Source organism: Hylobates moloch, unplaced genomic scaffold (genome assembly GCF_009828535.3).
Source record: "Hylobates moloch isolate HMO894 unplaced genomic scaffold, HMol_V3 SCAFFOLD_5, whole genome shotgun sequence".
Taxonomy (NCBI): Eukaryota; Metazoa; Chordata; class Mammalia; order Primates; family Hylobatidae; genus Hylobates; species Hylobates moloch.
This window is the reverse complement of record NW_026652280.1, coordinates 111,742,137-111,758,550: the sequence shown is the minus strand read 5'-3', so window position 1 is coordinate 111,758,550 and position 16,414 is coordinate 111,742,137. Positions and strand designations below refer to the sequence as shown.

The 16,414-nt window shown below is 41.9% G+C and overlaps 1 protein-coding gene across 4 annotated transcripts in view; it reads left to right on the top strand.

Annotated features, from left to right (window-relative positions):
• The first annotated feature begins 469 nt into the window (after positions 1–469).
• The window catches only part of SLC22A15 (solute carrier family 22 member 15), a 94,841-nt gene continuing 78,896 nt past the window's right edge, over positions 470–16,414 (top strand). For 2 of the 4 annotated variants that reach the window (XR_004248289.2, XM_058439425.1), the window contains exons 1-2: positions 490–674; positions 15,977–16,189. Coding sequence is in view for 3 of the 4 variants with exons in the window: in XM_058439425.1 (XP_058295408.1) it covers positions 588–674; positions 15,977–16,189 (300 nt within the window). In the remaining variant the exon portion in view is untranslated. Of the gene's footprint in view, positions 675–15,976; positions 16,190–16,414 lie in introns of all 4 variants that reach the window. The other 2 variants (XM_032154888.2, XM_032154889.2) reach the window with 2 other exon arrangements.

Here is a 16,414-nt window from a genome sequence, read left to right as displayed (position 1 = left end):
GGAAAGAAATGCTGCACAGACAGCACTTTCCTCTGAAGGCTCTAGGGCTCCCCAAGCCCCCGCATTAAACTGGTTTGAGCAAAACGACAGGCATTGTTGAGAGCCGCCAGGCCGCCCGCCAGCTGCGGGGTCCCCTGTAGGCAGAGCCCTGGGTCACACGCGGACGCGGTCCCGATGTTTCTTCTCAGGCCCTCAGCCCTGCCCACTTCCTCTTTCCTCACTTTAAGGCGCAGATAGCGGTCCCTCTCAAAACAAAACATCACCAAAACACCATTTTTTTTTTTTTAAAACAGGAAGTCCAGAGGCCCGGGTCCAGGGCATCCAGCCCCGGATCTCGAACGCCCTCCTCGCCCCTCGCCCCGCGTAGCCCGGCTCCGCTCCACGCTCCCCGCCCCGCGTCCACCTCTCGAGCCTGACAGCCCCGCCGCCCGCGCAGGCGCCCCGCCCCGGCCCCGCCGCCCGCGCTTCCATCCCCGCCCCGGCGGCGAGTCCAAGCCGGTGCCGGGCGCCCAGGGGTTGCCGCGCTGGGCGGGAGGGCCGCGCCTGAGCGGGCGGCGGGGTGGCGGGGTTCCTGCGCGCGGCCCGCCATGGAGGTGGAGGAGGCGTTCCAGGCGGTGGGGGAGATGGGCATCTACCAGATGTACTTGTGCTTCCTGCTGGCCGTGCTGCTGCAGGTAAGTCCCCGCGGCCCCGCAGCCGCACTTCCCTGTTCAGGGCCGCCTGGCCCAGGGCTAGGCGTCCGCTCCCAGATCGCCGGGGCCGAGGCGGAGGCTCTGCAAACACCGAGGTGTGGCGAGCGTCGGGGTGGGGCAGGGGCGAGGCGCCGCGCGGTGGCCTGGGCCCGGCCGGCAGCGTCAAGGTCGCCGGCCGGCCTCAGAGCCTCTTGGGTTCTGCCGGGCCCTCCACCCCGCCACCTTGAGTGGTGGAAGGAGCGTGTTGGGGGGTAGGTTCCTCAGCCGCTATGCTGGTTAAGGAGAGATGCAAAATCGTGTTACCTGCCCTACGCTGTTGCCGTAACACGCTGCAAATATGAAGGGAATTGTTACCCTACCTGTGGCACTGTCACCTTGGAATCTAGGACAGTCTTGATAATCTGCAGACAAAAGGTTGTGTCTAGGATGGCCTCCCTCTGCGCCGGGTATCCTCTGTCCCTTTTCCTGGGCTTGAGGGGGCTTACTCTTCTAGGGGCTTTGAAAGCACAGGATTTATTTCCCTCTGGTCGAAGTTCTGCTGGCTCATTCGGCCCTGCGCCAGCCTTGGGCTGAGACTCCCGTAAGCCGAATAGTGCCATCTACCATGTGTGGTTATCAAAGAGAATCACTTCTTCATTATAAAGAATTCTCAGAACCTACTTGTACACCCCAGCCTCAAAATATCGATTCCATATGCGGAAGGTCGCTACCGATTAACTGCGCCAGGCAAGGATTAGTCCTTCACCAACTTAAATGGCTTATTTGACATTAGTCCCTTCTCTCAGTATGCCAGAGGCATTTCATTCACAAATCCTTTCTTAGTATTTGCTGTGAACCAGCCATTTTACTCTTTCCTTTAGTCAACACGTTTAATACGGGCTAGGATGTGCTGAACATAGGGATGCCATGGTGGACAAATCATTCACTGCCCTCAGGAGCTTGCATTCCAGTGGCTGCGGGTGGGCAGGCAGACAGTTAAGTAATTTAGTTAGCATGTGATGATAGTTATTCTGCAGGAAGTACAGAGTGGTCATGGATATAGCCACCAGTCCACAAGTTGCTTAAAGCTTGCATAAGGCAGTGGCTCAACAGGAAGATGGGGGAAGGTAGGGGTTGACTTATTGATTAAAATGTTTGGAAGTTCAGTTGATTTCATCATCAGCCAGAAACGGTTCAAATGATGGAGTCAGTTCTTTCTCTAGCCGAACAGTTCTCAGCTCACGAATATGTGGTATTCTGAAGTTCTTTTAAGCTCGTTGTTTTCGCTTTAAACAAGCTTTCCCCAGGGAGAAAAAACGTTCAAGCTAAATGATAAGAGTATTTAATACAGAGAAAGAAGAATTGCAACCATGATGCCTGATCTTTATTTATAACAGTTTCTTTGAGAAAACCCTTTTTCTGTTCCAGCCATGAATTCCAGGAACATACTTCCTTTCTTGAACAATCCCAGCTCCCCATCTGTCTATCCCTATGCTTCACTTCCTGTTATCATTTTCTTATTTGCCTAGCCAAGTATCCACTAACTTGGAGTAAGTTTGTCTTCAGTGGAGTGAGGTTCTGAAAAGGCCAGTGTTCTGGGTTTAGGACCTGTTAAGTTTCTCTAACTTAACTTTTATTTATGGTTGACCCAGTTAGTTAGATTTGCTATCAAAAAGTTACAAGCCCATGCCTATGACCATTCACTAAACCTTGGCTGATTTATGGTCAGTATTTGTGGTACAAGGACCAGGTCTTAGAGTGTTGGGGCTGAATGACTGATTGTTTATCTTGTAGATGTGGGTGGGGAGATGCCCTGTAGCTGTGCCTATACCAGTGGAGGAGATGCCAGCCTAGGCAAAAGTGAATCCTTCACATGCTACGTGTTTTTAAGGACTCCGTTACCCCATTGAGATACATGATCCAGGTGGTTGTAGAGTCACCCAGAGCTATCCTGGGTATGAGAGTGGATATCCCCAGAGACCTCTCTACCAAGTCTGTTGTTGGAGATGTTTTGGGTTAGGGCAGCTGGTCTGTGGAGTGGGAGTACTGTGGAGGCCCATTGCTCAGTTGTATCACAGGTGATTTCATCATTCTTGGGGGTGAGGTTTTGCTTCCCCCAGCAGAGTAAGAAGCCCTTTTTACACAGTTGCCTTAAATGAAAGGGGGTTTGTCTGCTTTTAAAATCAAAGGAGTTTTCATACCATTGCCCCAATGAAGGGGCAGACCAACAACACAGCCACAAGGCCAGAGAGAGGGAGCCTCTGCTTCAGTGGGAGCCTTCTCCCCATCTGCGACTTGATAATGATTAACCCCAGCTGAGAGGCACAAAACCAGAAGGACAGAGGTGGAAACTTTACAGGCCTTTTAACATTTTCCTTCTTCTGGGACTATTATTATTACTTTTAAAAATGATTTTCCCTTTACTCTAAACACATCCATGTTCAAACTAAGAGGACAAAACCACATAGCAAAGCCAATTCTAAAGGGTTTTTGGTTAACTGTTTTCTTGAATTATTGGTACCATCATGTAGATCATCAAAAGTTACCTCACTGTCCAGTTTCCTTTGGCTAGGAGACTTGCCCTCATACTCCTTGCCAACACAATTTTTGGAATCTCAATAGCATTCAACTTTGAGATAACTAAAGAACAGATGCAGATTTTGCAGATTTTTCCTCAGCATAAGATGCAAATGCCCTGAAAATGGTGATATGTGGTATTAATGTACATAAACAAAAAGTGAAGGGATAAAGATTGCCTATGTAAAAATGGTTGACTTATGAATAAGCAATAAGCTTTACAGTTAGAAACATTCTTACCATCAAAATGTACTTGCTCTCCCTAGGATCAGAGCTATCTGTGATATTTAAATAGGAATAATTCTATTTAGCTTATTACTGTTTCTCTTCCGATGGTGATTCCGAGTTGCTGCCATCATCACTATTTTGCGTTTGTGTATGTGTTTGCTTGTTGTCTAGGCTCTCTGGAGGAGGAGGGTTGGAATACAATTCGTTGTTTCTTGATTTCTTTAGACATGAAATGAAAATGGACGTTACTTCTTTGTTCTAAGCCAGAGGCTCCTGCTTTTTCATTTTCCTCAAAATCATGAATCATACATTATATTATAATTTGCACAGAATTTAAAACCCCCATTTACTATCAGGAACATGTAATCTATAACAAGTATTCACCAGCAAAATTGTGATGCTGTGCTATGAATCTCATCTTAGATTCTGGTGTTCAGGAATGCATTATTTTTATATAAACTCTTAATAACCTTATTTTTTAGATCCTTGAATGACCAGCACATTAATATTATCCATGCAATAAATAGCTTTTCTCGGCATTTTAGAAAGTGGAATGATTGCAGAAGAGGAAACTGTAATAGTCAACACACGAAAAGATGTTTTAACTTCAGTGGTCATCTGGGACAGGCATATTAAAATGGCTATGAAATACCATTTCACACTTGCTATATTAGCAAACATTAAACAATCTAACAGTACAAGTGTGATGAAATGAGAAATAGAAACTATACCCCATTTAGAGAACAATTTGGCACCATCTAGTAGAATTAAAACCTAGCATTGAACTCCTAGGTACACATCCTACATTGTCCCTTGAGCATGTGCATAGGGAGATATGTGTGAGATGTTTACTGCAACACTGTCTATTATAACAAAAGTTAGAACCACCTGACTTTCAAAACAGGACTGGATAAGATGTGGTATAAATTTAATAGAATACAACATCTGAAATAAATGAACTAGATCTATATACGTCTATATGGAGGAATTTCTAAAACAATGTTAAGTGAAAAAAAAGCAGAACAGTGTGTACTATGTGACACATATTCTTAATACAAGTTTTAAAAACACACAAACCAATACTATATTTGTTTCATAAATATATATAAACAGTATAGAAATATAAGAACATGGAGTAGAAAGATCCACACCCAATTCATGAGATTGGTTGCCTCTTGGGAAGGAAGGGAAGGGGTGGGCTTAGGGGAGGGTACAAAGGAGATTGCATCTGTTATCATTTGTTAATTGTGATAGTAGTTTCATGAATCTTATTTTTTACTTTTCCATATTAAATATTTTTAAGTGAAAACATGGTAAAGGGAAGAAGATATGCGTATCTAGGAGAGAATACTATAGTTTGCTGTATGAGAATAATGGTTCATTCTTTTTTATAAATCAATATTCCTTTAATCAATTATGGCTGTGAATTGTGGTCCTTTAAACACAGGAGGGTAGGGTAGAGTGAGTTTTATTCAGCCTGTTTTGTTAAACTTCATGTAGAATGCTATCACAGCTTACCTCCCCTATCTGCTTATACGTGGCACCATGTCCCTCCACAGGAAATTCTTAGGTTTAATGAGATATGGCTGAGATCATAGCTGGTTCTTCTAACCTCCCTGGCATAAGCAAGTGATGAAGTTCACACCATAAGCATTAGTGAAGCCCTTGTTCAGTTATAAAAGACCAGCTGGCATCCCCAGGATGTTCTCACCATCACCGAGGCTTCAGCCATGATGAGAACCTATGGTCTTACTAAGACCCTCTCATGACTCCAAAACGTGGCCATTTACCAGGACTCTCTGCCAGTTTGAGCAAGTTTTTTGCAGCTCCTACTGTCAAATTTTATTTCTATTAGCCCTCACACAGGGGCCTGGAGGTTGGGTCTCCTGAGGGTTTATGGTGATCTGGGAACTTTTGCCTTTCACCAGTTTAGGTGGGTGGGGCAAAGAGACAAACACAGTGGTTTGGTCAAAGAAACCAAAACCACACTGGCCCCCACACCCTCAGGAAAACTGTTGTTGTCCATAGACAGACACTGCCCCCTAGTGTAAAGCAGATAAAGTTGCTGATCTGTTAGATTTTCCTCCAGGGAGGTGGTAGAGAGATACAGGAGGCCTCCAGAAGGGTTAAGGAGCTCCTTTGAGCCTGGATGTCTCAAGAATTAGGACATTCCATGGGAGTCAACTAGCCTGATGCCTCTGCAGCACTCAAACCCCCAGCCGAATGCCTTCCGAGGCCATCCATGGCTGTTTGACTTGTGCCTTGACAGTGAAGGTATTATCTTCCAAGATAGCACAAAAAAAGTCTTAAAGTCACGAAGACAGGCAATGTGAATATGGCAGAAAGAACACTAGGCTTGAATGCTGTGCTACTCTGCTGCAAGATGGCATTATTAGGCAATTGTTATTAGGCAAATGACCCGTCAGTCTCTACTGTGCGCTTGGAAATGGCTGGATCACGAAAGTTTAATTTGTTTTGCAAGTTTAGGATTTCTCGGAGTTTCCCAATGCCCAGCAATTAATTGGCCTTGGGGCAGTGTTGACCCTAGGTTTCAGAATACCAGCTTGGTTCATCACCACAATTGCAGGTTGCCTTAGAAGAAAAAGACTCTCAAATCCAAAGATGCACACATCTCGGGACTCTCCTCTCTGACTTCTTTGACCAAACACTCATATAAACTGATACCTGCCTTCATGGGACATCATATAGTACTCAACAAATGGCATATGGTGATTGTAGAAAAAAGAGAAAATATAGAAATTAATACAAATCACTAGTGATTCTACCACCCTAAAGTAAAGCATGCTTACATTTTTGTGTATAGCCTTCCAGACTCTTTATTATATAAATATTGTATATTCATCTTTTTTGCAGAAATGTGTATCATAACTGCATTTTGTCTCTCAGCAATGTTGTGAATGCCTTGCTATGCACGTAAAGGAACAACTACGTATTTTTTAGTGGCTGTAGCATGGTATGTCAATATATGGCTATACTATAATTTGCTATTCAGTTCTCTTGTGTTGCATATGTTATGCTTCCTCTTTTTCAAGTTCACAAACCCACACAGCCCATGGTATTGGTTCTTTCTTCTGTTCTGACCTTTACTTCTTGCCAGTTGATTGTTTATCACTCTTCTCAAGCCCAGACTTCTCCTGATTCCATTCGTATGGTTCTTCCTAGATGCTTTTTGTCCCAACTTCATGGACAAAATAGAGGTTACTTGGTGTAAATTTTCTAAACATCATTTCCTTTTACTTCAAAAGCTTTTTCATCCTCACCTATCTTAAATACCTTCTCTGTTAGGGAATATGTCCAAGAGGAAGACATGTTTCTGCCCTCTTTCTAGGGATATCTTTTCACTTCTGTTTTTGATTCTATGTAATCCATCAGTTATTTCTAATCCTATCTCTTTCTGCATTCTCTGCAGAATAGCCTGCATGGTAGATATATGAAAATTGTATTAAATAGCATTAACTCTTAATAAAGTGATAGAGTTATGCCCTTCTGGAGCCTTCTTTAGTCGTGTTTATCTAAAGAGAAAGTCTCATTTGGTGTTAGCACTTCTAAAAACATTTCCAAATATTTCTGTTTTAACAAAGGGAATGAGCTAGAATGAAAGAATTAGAGGAGCTTCAGTAGAGAACGTTATCTAGTTGGAACTTAATATTATTCTGTTTTATTGTATTTATTCATTTTCTTTTAAAACTTCTTTTAAAATTATGAGACATTTCTGATGGAAAAATACAGAGAGTGATATCACAAACACACATGTACTTACTTCCAGATTTAATAAATGCAGATAGTTTGCCTTATTTGTTTAATGTTGTGTCAGTCATAGTTCTACTGGAGAAGCAAGACCCCTAGGATGGAGATGTGTGCGTGTGTGTGTGTGTGTGCCTGCGCGCACATGTGTGTGTATGTGTGTTTATATAAGATTATATATATATAATCGATGCATCATTCATTATGGAGATTTGACTGTATACTGTTGCGGGAGCTGGTTCAGCAGGCCCTGTAAGGCTGTTGTCTTTGTGTGTGATGTTGCAACTTGAAGTCTGCAGGACAGGCAGTCGAGAAGGGAAGATATGATCTGGAGCCCATCAGAAGTGACTGGAATCTGTGTCATTCTCCCTGCCTCCAACCTTGATGAAGTGGCTGCCTTTCATCATAGAATTAAACATGTACCTGGGCAAGGAGTCAGAGCAGCCGAAGGAGGATCCGTGGGAAGGTGGAGCGGTTGCAGCCTCGTGACTGTGCCACGCCAACGAGGTGGACCAGCACATAAGTGGTAAGCTATGTGAGGCACTGAGGCACCTGCCCCAACCTGGGCATAAAATGCAAAAACAGCTGCTCTTTCACTTTCACCCCTCTCCCAAATCTAGCCTGAAAATATCTCCTGTGGCCCACCTTAAATAAAAACATACTAGCTAACACTTGGCATTCTAACATTGTGCATATTTTTGTAGTTCCACCTGCCAAGTGATGTCTGTATTGATATAAAATTCTATTTTATGTTAATTTACTAAAATTAAAACATTTGAATTGATTTTAAAGAAGACTATTGAGTAAATACTAGCAGACAGAAAATGGGCATGTGAAAACTGGCAAGGGGTACTCAGATGACTGAAGTTAGGGAAAAGCTGAGCTAGCCATATAATTCTTCCCAGTTATGTAAAGATATATTCTTTACTTTCCTGACTCTGATTGGGCTATTGCTTTTACCAAATAATTTCTTTTCCTGAGTTTTGTTTTCATTAACTCCTTAGCAGCCTTTACTACCTGCTCAAATATCACATTAACAACCTTTTCCTGATTCACCTAGCTGGAGTTCACATCTCTATTCTTTGTGCTTTCATGAACTTCATTCCCAGTATGGCTAATATAGCATTCATCACAATCCACCTTGTATTTATAGCTTTGGATATACAGTCATGCCCCACATAATGATGTCGCAATAATCACATATGCAACACTGGGCCCATAAGATCATAATGGAGCTGAAAAATTCCTATTGCCTAGTATTTCCTATGCTATATCTTTAATTGTTATTTTAGAGTGTACTCCTTCTACTTACAAAAAAAAGTTAACTGTAAATCAGCCTCAGGCAGATTCTTTGGGAGACAGTCCAGAAGAAGGCATGGTGTGATAGGAGATGAGGGTTCCATGTCTTCAGGATGTTGTTTCCCTGAAGACCTTCCATTGGGACAAGATGTGGAGGCAGAGACAGTGGTATTGATCCTGACTCTGTGTAGGTCTAGGCTAATGTGTGTGTGTCTTAGGTTTTAACAAATAAGTTCAAAAAATTTTAAAAAATAGAAAAAAGCTTATAGAATAAGGATATAAAGAAAGAAAATATTTTTTACAGCCATATAATGTGTTTGTGTTTTTAGCTGTGTTACTACAAAAGAGTCAAAAAGTTACAACATTTTAAGTTTAAAATGTAGAAAAGCTACAGTAAGTTTATTATTATTGAAGAAATAATTTAAAAAATAAATTTAGCCTAACTGTACATTGTTTATAAAGTCTACTGTAGTGTCCTAGGCCTTCACATCCATTTACTCCTCATTCACTGACTCACGCAGGGCAACTTCCGGTCCCGCAGGCTCCATTCATGGTAAGTGTCCTCTACAGGTGTACCATTTAAAAAATCTTTTATTGTATATTTTCTATGTTAGGTATGTTTAGAAATACAGATATTCACCATTGTGTTGTAGTTGCCAACAATATTCAGTATAGTAACATGCCTTACAGATTTGTAGCCTAGGAGGAATAGGCTATGCCATATAGCCTAGGTGTGTGGGAGGTTATAGATCTAGGTTTGTGTAGGTGCACTCTGACATTTGCAAAATGATGGACTCGCCTAATGACACATTTCTCAGAACGTATCCCAGTTGTTGAGTGATGTATGACATACGATTGTTTGTTGTCCTCATTTGAATGTATGTGCCTTGAAGGAAAGGACTACTTTTTATCCATTTTATCATCTGAGGTGCATAATATAATGTGTTGCAAAGTTTTGGTGCTTGTTACAATTTTGTTTTTTTAAAAATTAAACCATTGAAGAAGAAGGGATGGTCAGCAGGTGGTGTTACCATTTTACTTGAAAAAGAGAGAGAAGGCCGGGCGCGGTGGCTTACGCCTGTAATCTCAGCACTTTGGCAGGCCGAGGCAGGTGGATCACAAGGTCAGGAGTTCAAGACCAGCCTGGCCAAGATGGTGAAACCCTGTCTCTACTAAAAATACAAAAATTAGCTGGGTGTGGTGGCGGGTACTTGTAATCCTAGCTACTCAGGAGACTGAGGCAGAGAATTGCTTGAACCTGGGAGGCAGAGGTTACAGTGAGCCGAGATCACGCCACTGTTCTCCAGCCTGGGTGACAGAGCGAGACTCCATCTCAAAAAAAAAAAAGAAAAAAAAAGAGAAACAGGTGTGATTAAATACTTTGTCCAGAATTTTTTTAAAATTTGTTTTTAAATCAAGGTGGAGTGTCACTATGTTGCCCAGGCTGGTCTTGAACTCCTGGACTCAAGTGATCCTCCTGCCTTGGCTCCCTAAAATGCTGGGATTATAGGCATGAGCCACCACACCTGGCCTAGTCTTAATTAGTGATTGGAACAAAAATTAGGTAACAGAGTTACTAGTTTTTTTTTTCATCTTTTTTTTGGTTATACCATTATGCAAGGAGTTAGTTAAAAAATGTATTTGATAGACTATATATATTTGATATAAATATGAGATAGACTTTTATGTATATAGCAGTGTGTTGGGTTCTATAGAGGGAAATAGCAGTATAAATTAGGGTTTCTTTCCTTCGGGAGGTGACAAATCATTGAAAATTAGAGTTGAACTATTATCTACACATTGTATAATGATACAAAGCAATATTTCCCCAGTAAATAATACAGCCAACTAATGCTTTGGAAATTAAGAAAGGAGACGGTGTGGTCTAGAGTGATTTGTTGAAGCCATCAGAGAGATATCTGAGCTTGAGCTGAACTTTGAAGCTTGGATTTAGGGAGAAATGGGAAGGTCATTTCAGGTAGAAAAACATAAAATTGGAATAAGTGTGGAAGAGGGAATAACTTATGCCCTTGCTACACAGAGTATGGTTGTTGGTTGTTGCAGCTTGTTGGAAATGCAGACTCTTACCCCCACCCCAGACTTAGGGAGTCACATTAAATTTGGGAAGCACTAATATATACTATTTGTATGGTGCTGTGCAATTCACTGTTGACTATGGAGGAATCCCACTTGACACTGAAGATAGGTTAATATGATATTAATGACTTGGATAAAGATGTACCATTAGTGTCTGATCTTAACTGGAAGAAAACGAAACTTAGAGAGGTTTGGATTTGCTCAAGGTTTAATTAGAGCTGAGGTTCAGACTCAGATAACAGATTCCACTGCTTTCACACCACACAATGAATAAGTCATGTTAGGGGAATTGAGTAGGCTGGTAGAGGAAGCTTGAATGCAGATTAGTTAGCACCTGGACCATGTGCTAGAGGATCTGGAATGCTAGAAAACTTATCATTTATCCATTAATACGTTTTGACTGGAAGAGTTTCATGAGGAGTTTCAGGGAGATTGATCTGGTGTCATAATGTAGATAGATTTTTTTTTTTTTTTTTTTTTGAGACGGAGTATTGCTCTGTCGCCCAGGCTGGAGTGCAGTGGCGCAATCTCGGCTCACTGCAAGCTCTGCCTCCCAGGTTCATGCCATTCTCCTTCCTCAGCCTCCCCAGCAGCTGGGACTACAGGCGCCTGCCACCACGCCCGGCTAATTTTTGTATTTTTGTTAGAGACGGGGTTTCTCTGTGTTAGCCAGGATGGTCTTGATCTCCTGACCTTGTGATCCGCCTGCCTCGGCCTCCCAAAGTGCTGGGATTACCGGCGTGAGCCACCACACCCAGCCAATGTAGATAGATTAAAATAAGGAAGAAACAGTATTTAGAGGCACCAGTTACTCCGGGTATGTTAGTGTGTCTCATATTTTACACACAAAAAATAGCTAGTATTAGTAAGTCAACCAGCAAATATTTATTGAATATCCACTTTGTGCTGGACACTGGGCATATAATCCTGTCTTCATAATTACGGTCTTGCTTATGTAATGCTTTTGATTGAGTCAATTAGGTAACTGAGTACTAAATGCATAAAAAAACTAAAGGTAATGGCAACAATAAAATAATCTTTGATTTCCCCCCTCCCTTTATTTTCTTCAAAAAAAGCTGTGGCCCCAAAGTTAAGTGGTTCTCATTCTCATCCTGGTTTTGCAATTAGTGTTTTATATAACATTGAACAATTTACTTAATCGTTCTGTATCTCATTTTTCCTACTTAAAAAATAAACATCATACTGAACCATGACTTCACAGCACAAGGTATTGTGATGAGATAATTTATAGGAGACTTTTTTGGTTTCCTGAGAAGTATTATAAGAGCTCTTAATGGTGTTAATATAAAATTACTTTAAAAACCTTCACTTCTTGAAACTTTAAAAATTTCAATGCCCTAGTGCATTTTAGTCATTTTTCTAATTATAATTATATTGAAAGGGGGAAAAAATCCAGCCATCTGTGGCACTTGTTCTCCTTCCCTAGAGGTAGAGCTAGAGAAGATAATGATTTATTTGAGATGTTGTTATTCCCACTCTGGTAGACAATGGATAGTGGTTGCTCTTTGTGGCTTTAAGGCCCATCTGCTGATGGGTGCAATTTTATTAGGCAGAAATATCTGGGTGAATGTGTGCATGGTAGTTGTAGATAATAGTGGAGAGAAGAATGAGAGAATATTTTTGTTTTTTTGGGGGAAAGGAATACGATGTGAGCTGTGTGAATTTGTCACTGCCAAAGATAGCAAACCAAAGAGAACCATCCCCATATTCTATGTGTAGGTGATTCCTCCCCATGGCTAGTTAATGCTAAGCCATCTTTGACTTTCTATGACCATATGACCCTTGTGTAAGTGACTGTAGAATAGAGGACCTATTTGTTTTTTTTTGGGGGGGGGGGGCTCTCTCTGTCACCTAGGCTGGAGTGCAGTGCTGCAATCTCAGCTCGTTGCAACCTCTGCCTCCCGGGTTCAAGCAGTTCTTCTGCCTCAGCCTCCCAAGTAGCTGGGACTACAGGCATGTGCCACCATGCCCAGCTAATTTTTTTTTTTGTATTTTTAGTAGAAACAGGGTTTCACCATGTTGGTCAGGCTGGTCTCGAACTCCTGACCTCAAATGATCCACCCACCTTGGCCTCCCAAAGTCCTGGGATTACAGGTGTGAGCCACTGCACCGGGCCGAGGACCTAGTATTAATCTGAATGCAGTGTTTAAGCATTGCCTCTCTGACCTAATTTCTCACAGTACCCCTTGCATAGCATTTATGAAACAGTATCATTACTGCCTGCCTCTTCTGTCTCCCTTATGGTTAGCAAAAGTAAGCATGACTATGGGTATTGGAGGAGACAGAAAGGCTAACACTGTTTTAGGCTGGCATTGCATAGAAGAATTGCAAGTTTCTGACTCTTCTGGTGGCATAAAGCTGTGGACCTGTGTGTTCTGTGAGGGCCTTGGATGTGTGTATATGTGTGTGTGTGTGTGTGTGTGTGTGTGTGCATGCGCAGGAGGTGGGTGAGGAAGACATTGTGAAGAGTGGGAGGAGAACAGAGAAGATGAGAAAAGTGGAAAGTGCTTTTTCTGCCTGCAGGTTGCTAGAAAGAAAACTGGTTAATACTGATTAATACAGATAATACTGATTAGGTAGATTTCACTATTCCCTACATTATGAATAAGGGTATATGGCAACATCACTTTGTTTTTGAGTTGTTTTCTCCAAACTGGCTTTATTGAGAATGGTATCCTTCATAATGGACCATGCCTCAGATTAGAGGACCCTTTGGAGCATTTCTTCTTTATCTATAAGTTTGCTTATCCTAGAACAATCCAGATAAAAATATGATATGTTGGCCAGGCACGGTGGCTCATGCCTGTAATCCCAGCATTTTGGGAGGCCGAGGCAGGTGGATCACTGGAGATCAGGAGTTCAAGACCAGCCTGGCCAACATGGTGAAACCTCGTCTCTACTAAAAATACAAAAATTAGCTGGACATGTTGGCAGGCACCTGTGATCCCAGCTACCCGGGAGGCTGAGGCATGAGAATTGCTTGAATCTGGGAGGCAGAGGTTGCAGTGAGCCAAGATCGCACCATTGCACTCCAGCCTGGGTGACAAGAGTGAAACTCAGTCTCAAAAAAAAAAAAAAAAAAGATAAGTTAACATATATTCAAAAGAAACTTTGAATCGTGCCTGGCACATAGCATTATAAAGGCATGTGCTATTATTGGTATTCCGTCCTGGTCATTTATTCGTTCACATGTTGAGTGTGTAGGCCCTGGGTTATTTGCTTTGGAAGCTCAAAGGTGAATCAGACATGGATCCTGCCTTTAAGGAGAGTATATTTCAATAGAACAAAATAAGACAAGCAAATACATAAATATAATACAGTGAAGGAAATGGTTCATGCTCTCAAGAGTCTAGAGGGAGCTTTAGGAGTGAGCAGCGAGAAACACGAGAGGACTTCTGGAGGGGTTGGAGACACAAGCAAGACAGTAAGGAAGGCTTCATGGAGGAGGTAATACCTGTGTTGCATCTTGGTGGATGGGGAAAGCTCAAACATTTGCAGCAGGAGAAAGTGCCTTCCAGGCGAAGCGAATGGTATGAACAAAGGTAGGAAAGGGTACATTTAGAAAACATGACTAGTTTGCTTTGCCTAATTGAAGGCTGTGCATTCACTAGAACGTGTGTTTCGAGTCGTCTCCTCCTGAGTTCCCTTGCCCCATGTTTTTCATTGCTTTATACCCATCAATTAAATTTCAGCAGAGTATAATAATCAGGGGCAGTTACTAAATGGGTGTAAGTGGCTTTGTAATTATAGCTGCTGCTAAATGTGTAATCTTTCTGTTCTTATAGTTAGTAAGGTTTTTATTTTTATAAGCTGATTACCTCCTATTCGAAAACTTCTGTAACAGTATGCAAATAGGAGCCTATTTTTGCAAAAAAAACGTATAAGTCTAGGAACTTACTTTCCCTTGCAGTGTATAATAAATCACCCAGCATCCTGACCCATGGCAGCTTTGTACCTCTCCAGAGAGGCCCACCGTCGATGGACTCAAAGTAGATTGAGAATGCCTTAGATCCTCTCTCAGCCTTACCCAGAATGGAAATATCACATCTGTTTTTTTGTTTTTTGTTTTTTGATACGGAGTCTTGCTCTGTCACCCAGGCTGGAGTGCAGTGGTGTGATCTCAGCTCACTGCAACTTCCATTTGCTGGGTTCAAGCAATTCTCCTGTCTGAGCCTCCTGAGTAGCTGGAATTACAGGTGCCCACCACCACACCCAGAAAATTTATGTATTTTTGGTAGAGATGGGGTTTCACCATGTTGGCCAGGCTGGTCTCAAACTCCTGACCTCAAGTGATCCACCTGCCTCGGCCTCCCAAAGTGCCAGGACTGCAGGAGTGATGATTAAAGGTATTTTAAGACATCAAGTTCTAAGTTAATAGGGATAGTTTATTTAGATTGTCTTACTCTGGAGCAGACTAATTATGTGTTTTCTTAATAAGTGTTAAACTTGAAATAATCATCCAACAATGAGAGTTAATACTAAAAATCCATAGCACAAAAAGATTGCAATAGGGCTTGACTTATAAACCCAATTTCAAGTAGCTGTAAAGCCCAGAACAATCAGTGACAAATGGCATATATGTTTAATAAATATTTCTTGAATGAATGTGTGAAGTATATTTCTTGAATGAATGCGTGAAATATATTTTCTTTGCAGGGGGACAACTATGGTTAGATCAAACCAAGACTAAGTACCACTCAATGCTACAAAATGAATATCTATAGCTTGGACTTTAAATTTCTTAAAATCTTATTATGAGCCGTATATCATATTTTAAAATAGTGCCTACTCTAGTACATATTATGCCTACCTGCTTTAGTAAAACAATATAATATATGTTGTTTTCTGAGACACTTATACTACAGAAAGTTTCTTGTTTAGATCCTGAATCCAAGGCCAAGATATTCCTAGCCCCCTAGTGAATGCTTATCTGACCTGAAGATACAGTGTTGAAGAGATAATAGCTGGAATGTTACTCTTTTAAATCAGAGCAAATAATGTTTTTCCTGCCTTTCTGCTTTTGAACCATATAAGCATATAAGCAGTGTCTTTAGCATCAGAAATATCTCAAAGAAAGAAAACCCTCTGAAAAACTATAAAGTGTTTTACAAGTGGGATTGCCAATGATTCTGTTCGTGGTAGATCACAAAGGTTCTTTTTCATGTTTTTCTCCTTTGTTTCTGATGTGTCTTATATCTGTAGCTCATAAAAATACAAAAGCAAGACACTGATCTTACAAGGTTTGCAAGCCTGCTAAGTGTCTTCAACATTGATGGCAAATGTCTGCAGTGTTTGGTTCTGTGTGTTTGCTCTTTCAGCTCTACGTGGCCACGGAGGCCATCCTCATTGCACTGGTTGGGGCCACGCCATCCTACCACTGGGACCTGGCAGAGCTCCTGCCAAATCAGAGCCACGGTAACCAGTCAGCTGGTGAAGACCAGGCCTTTGGGGACTGGCTCCTGACAGCCAACGGCAGTGAGATCCATAAGCACGTGCATTTCAGCAGCAGCTTCACCTCCATCGCCTCGGAGGTAACACAGGCGGTTCCAATCACTAAATAAATGTCTCTCTTTGTCCAGATGGAGCTACTCTTTTTGTCTTGCTGATTTAAATATCAGCCACATTTTCAAGTAACTTTCTAGTACATTTAAAAGTTAAAGGTTTTGGCCGGGCGCGGTGGCTCACGCTTGTAATCCCAGCACTTTGGGAGGCCGAGGCGGGCGGATCGAGGCGGGCGGATCACGAGGTCAGCAGAT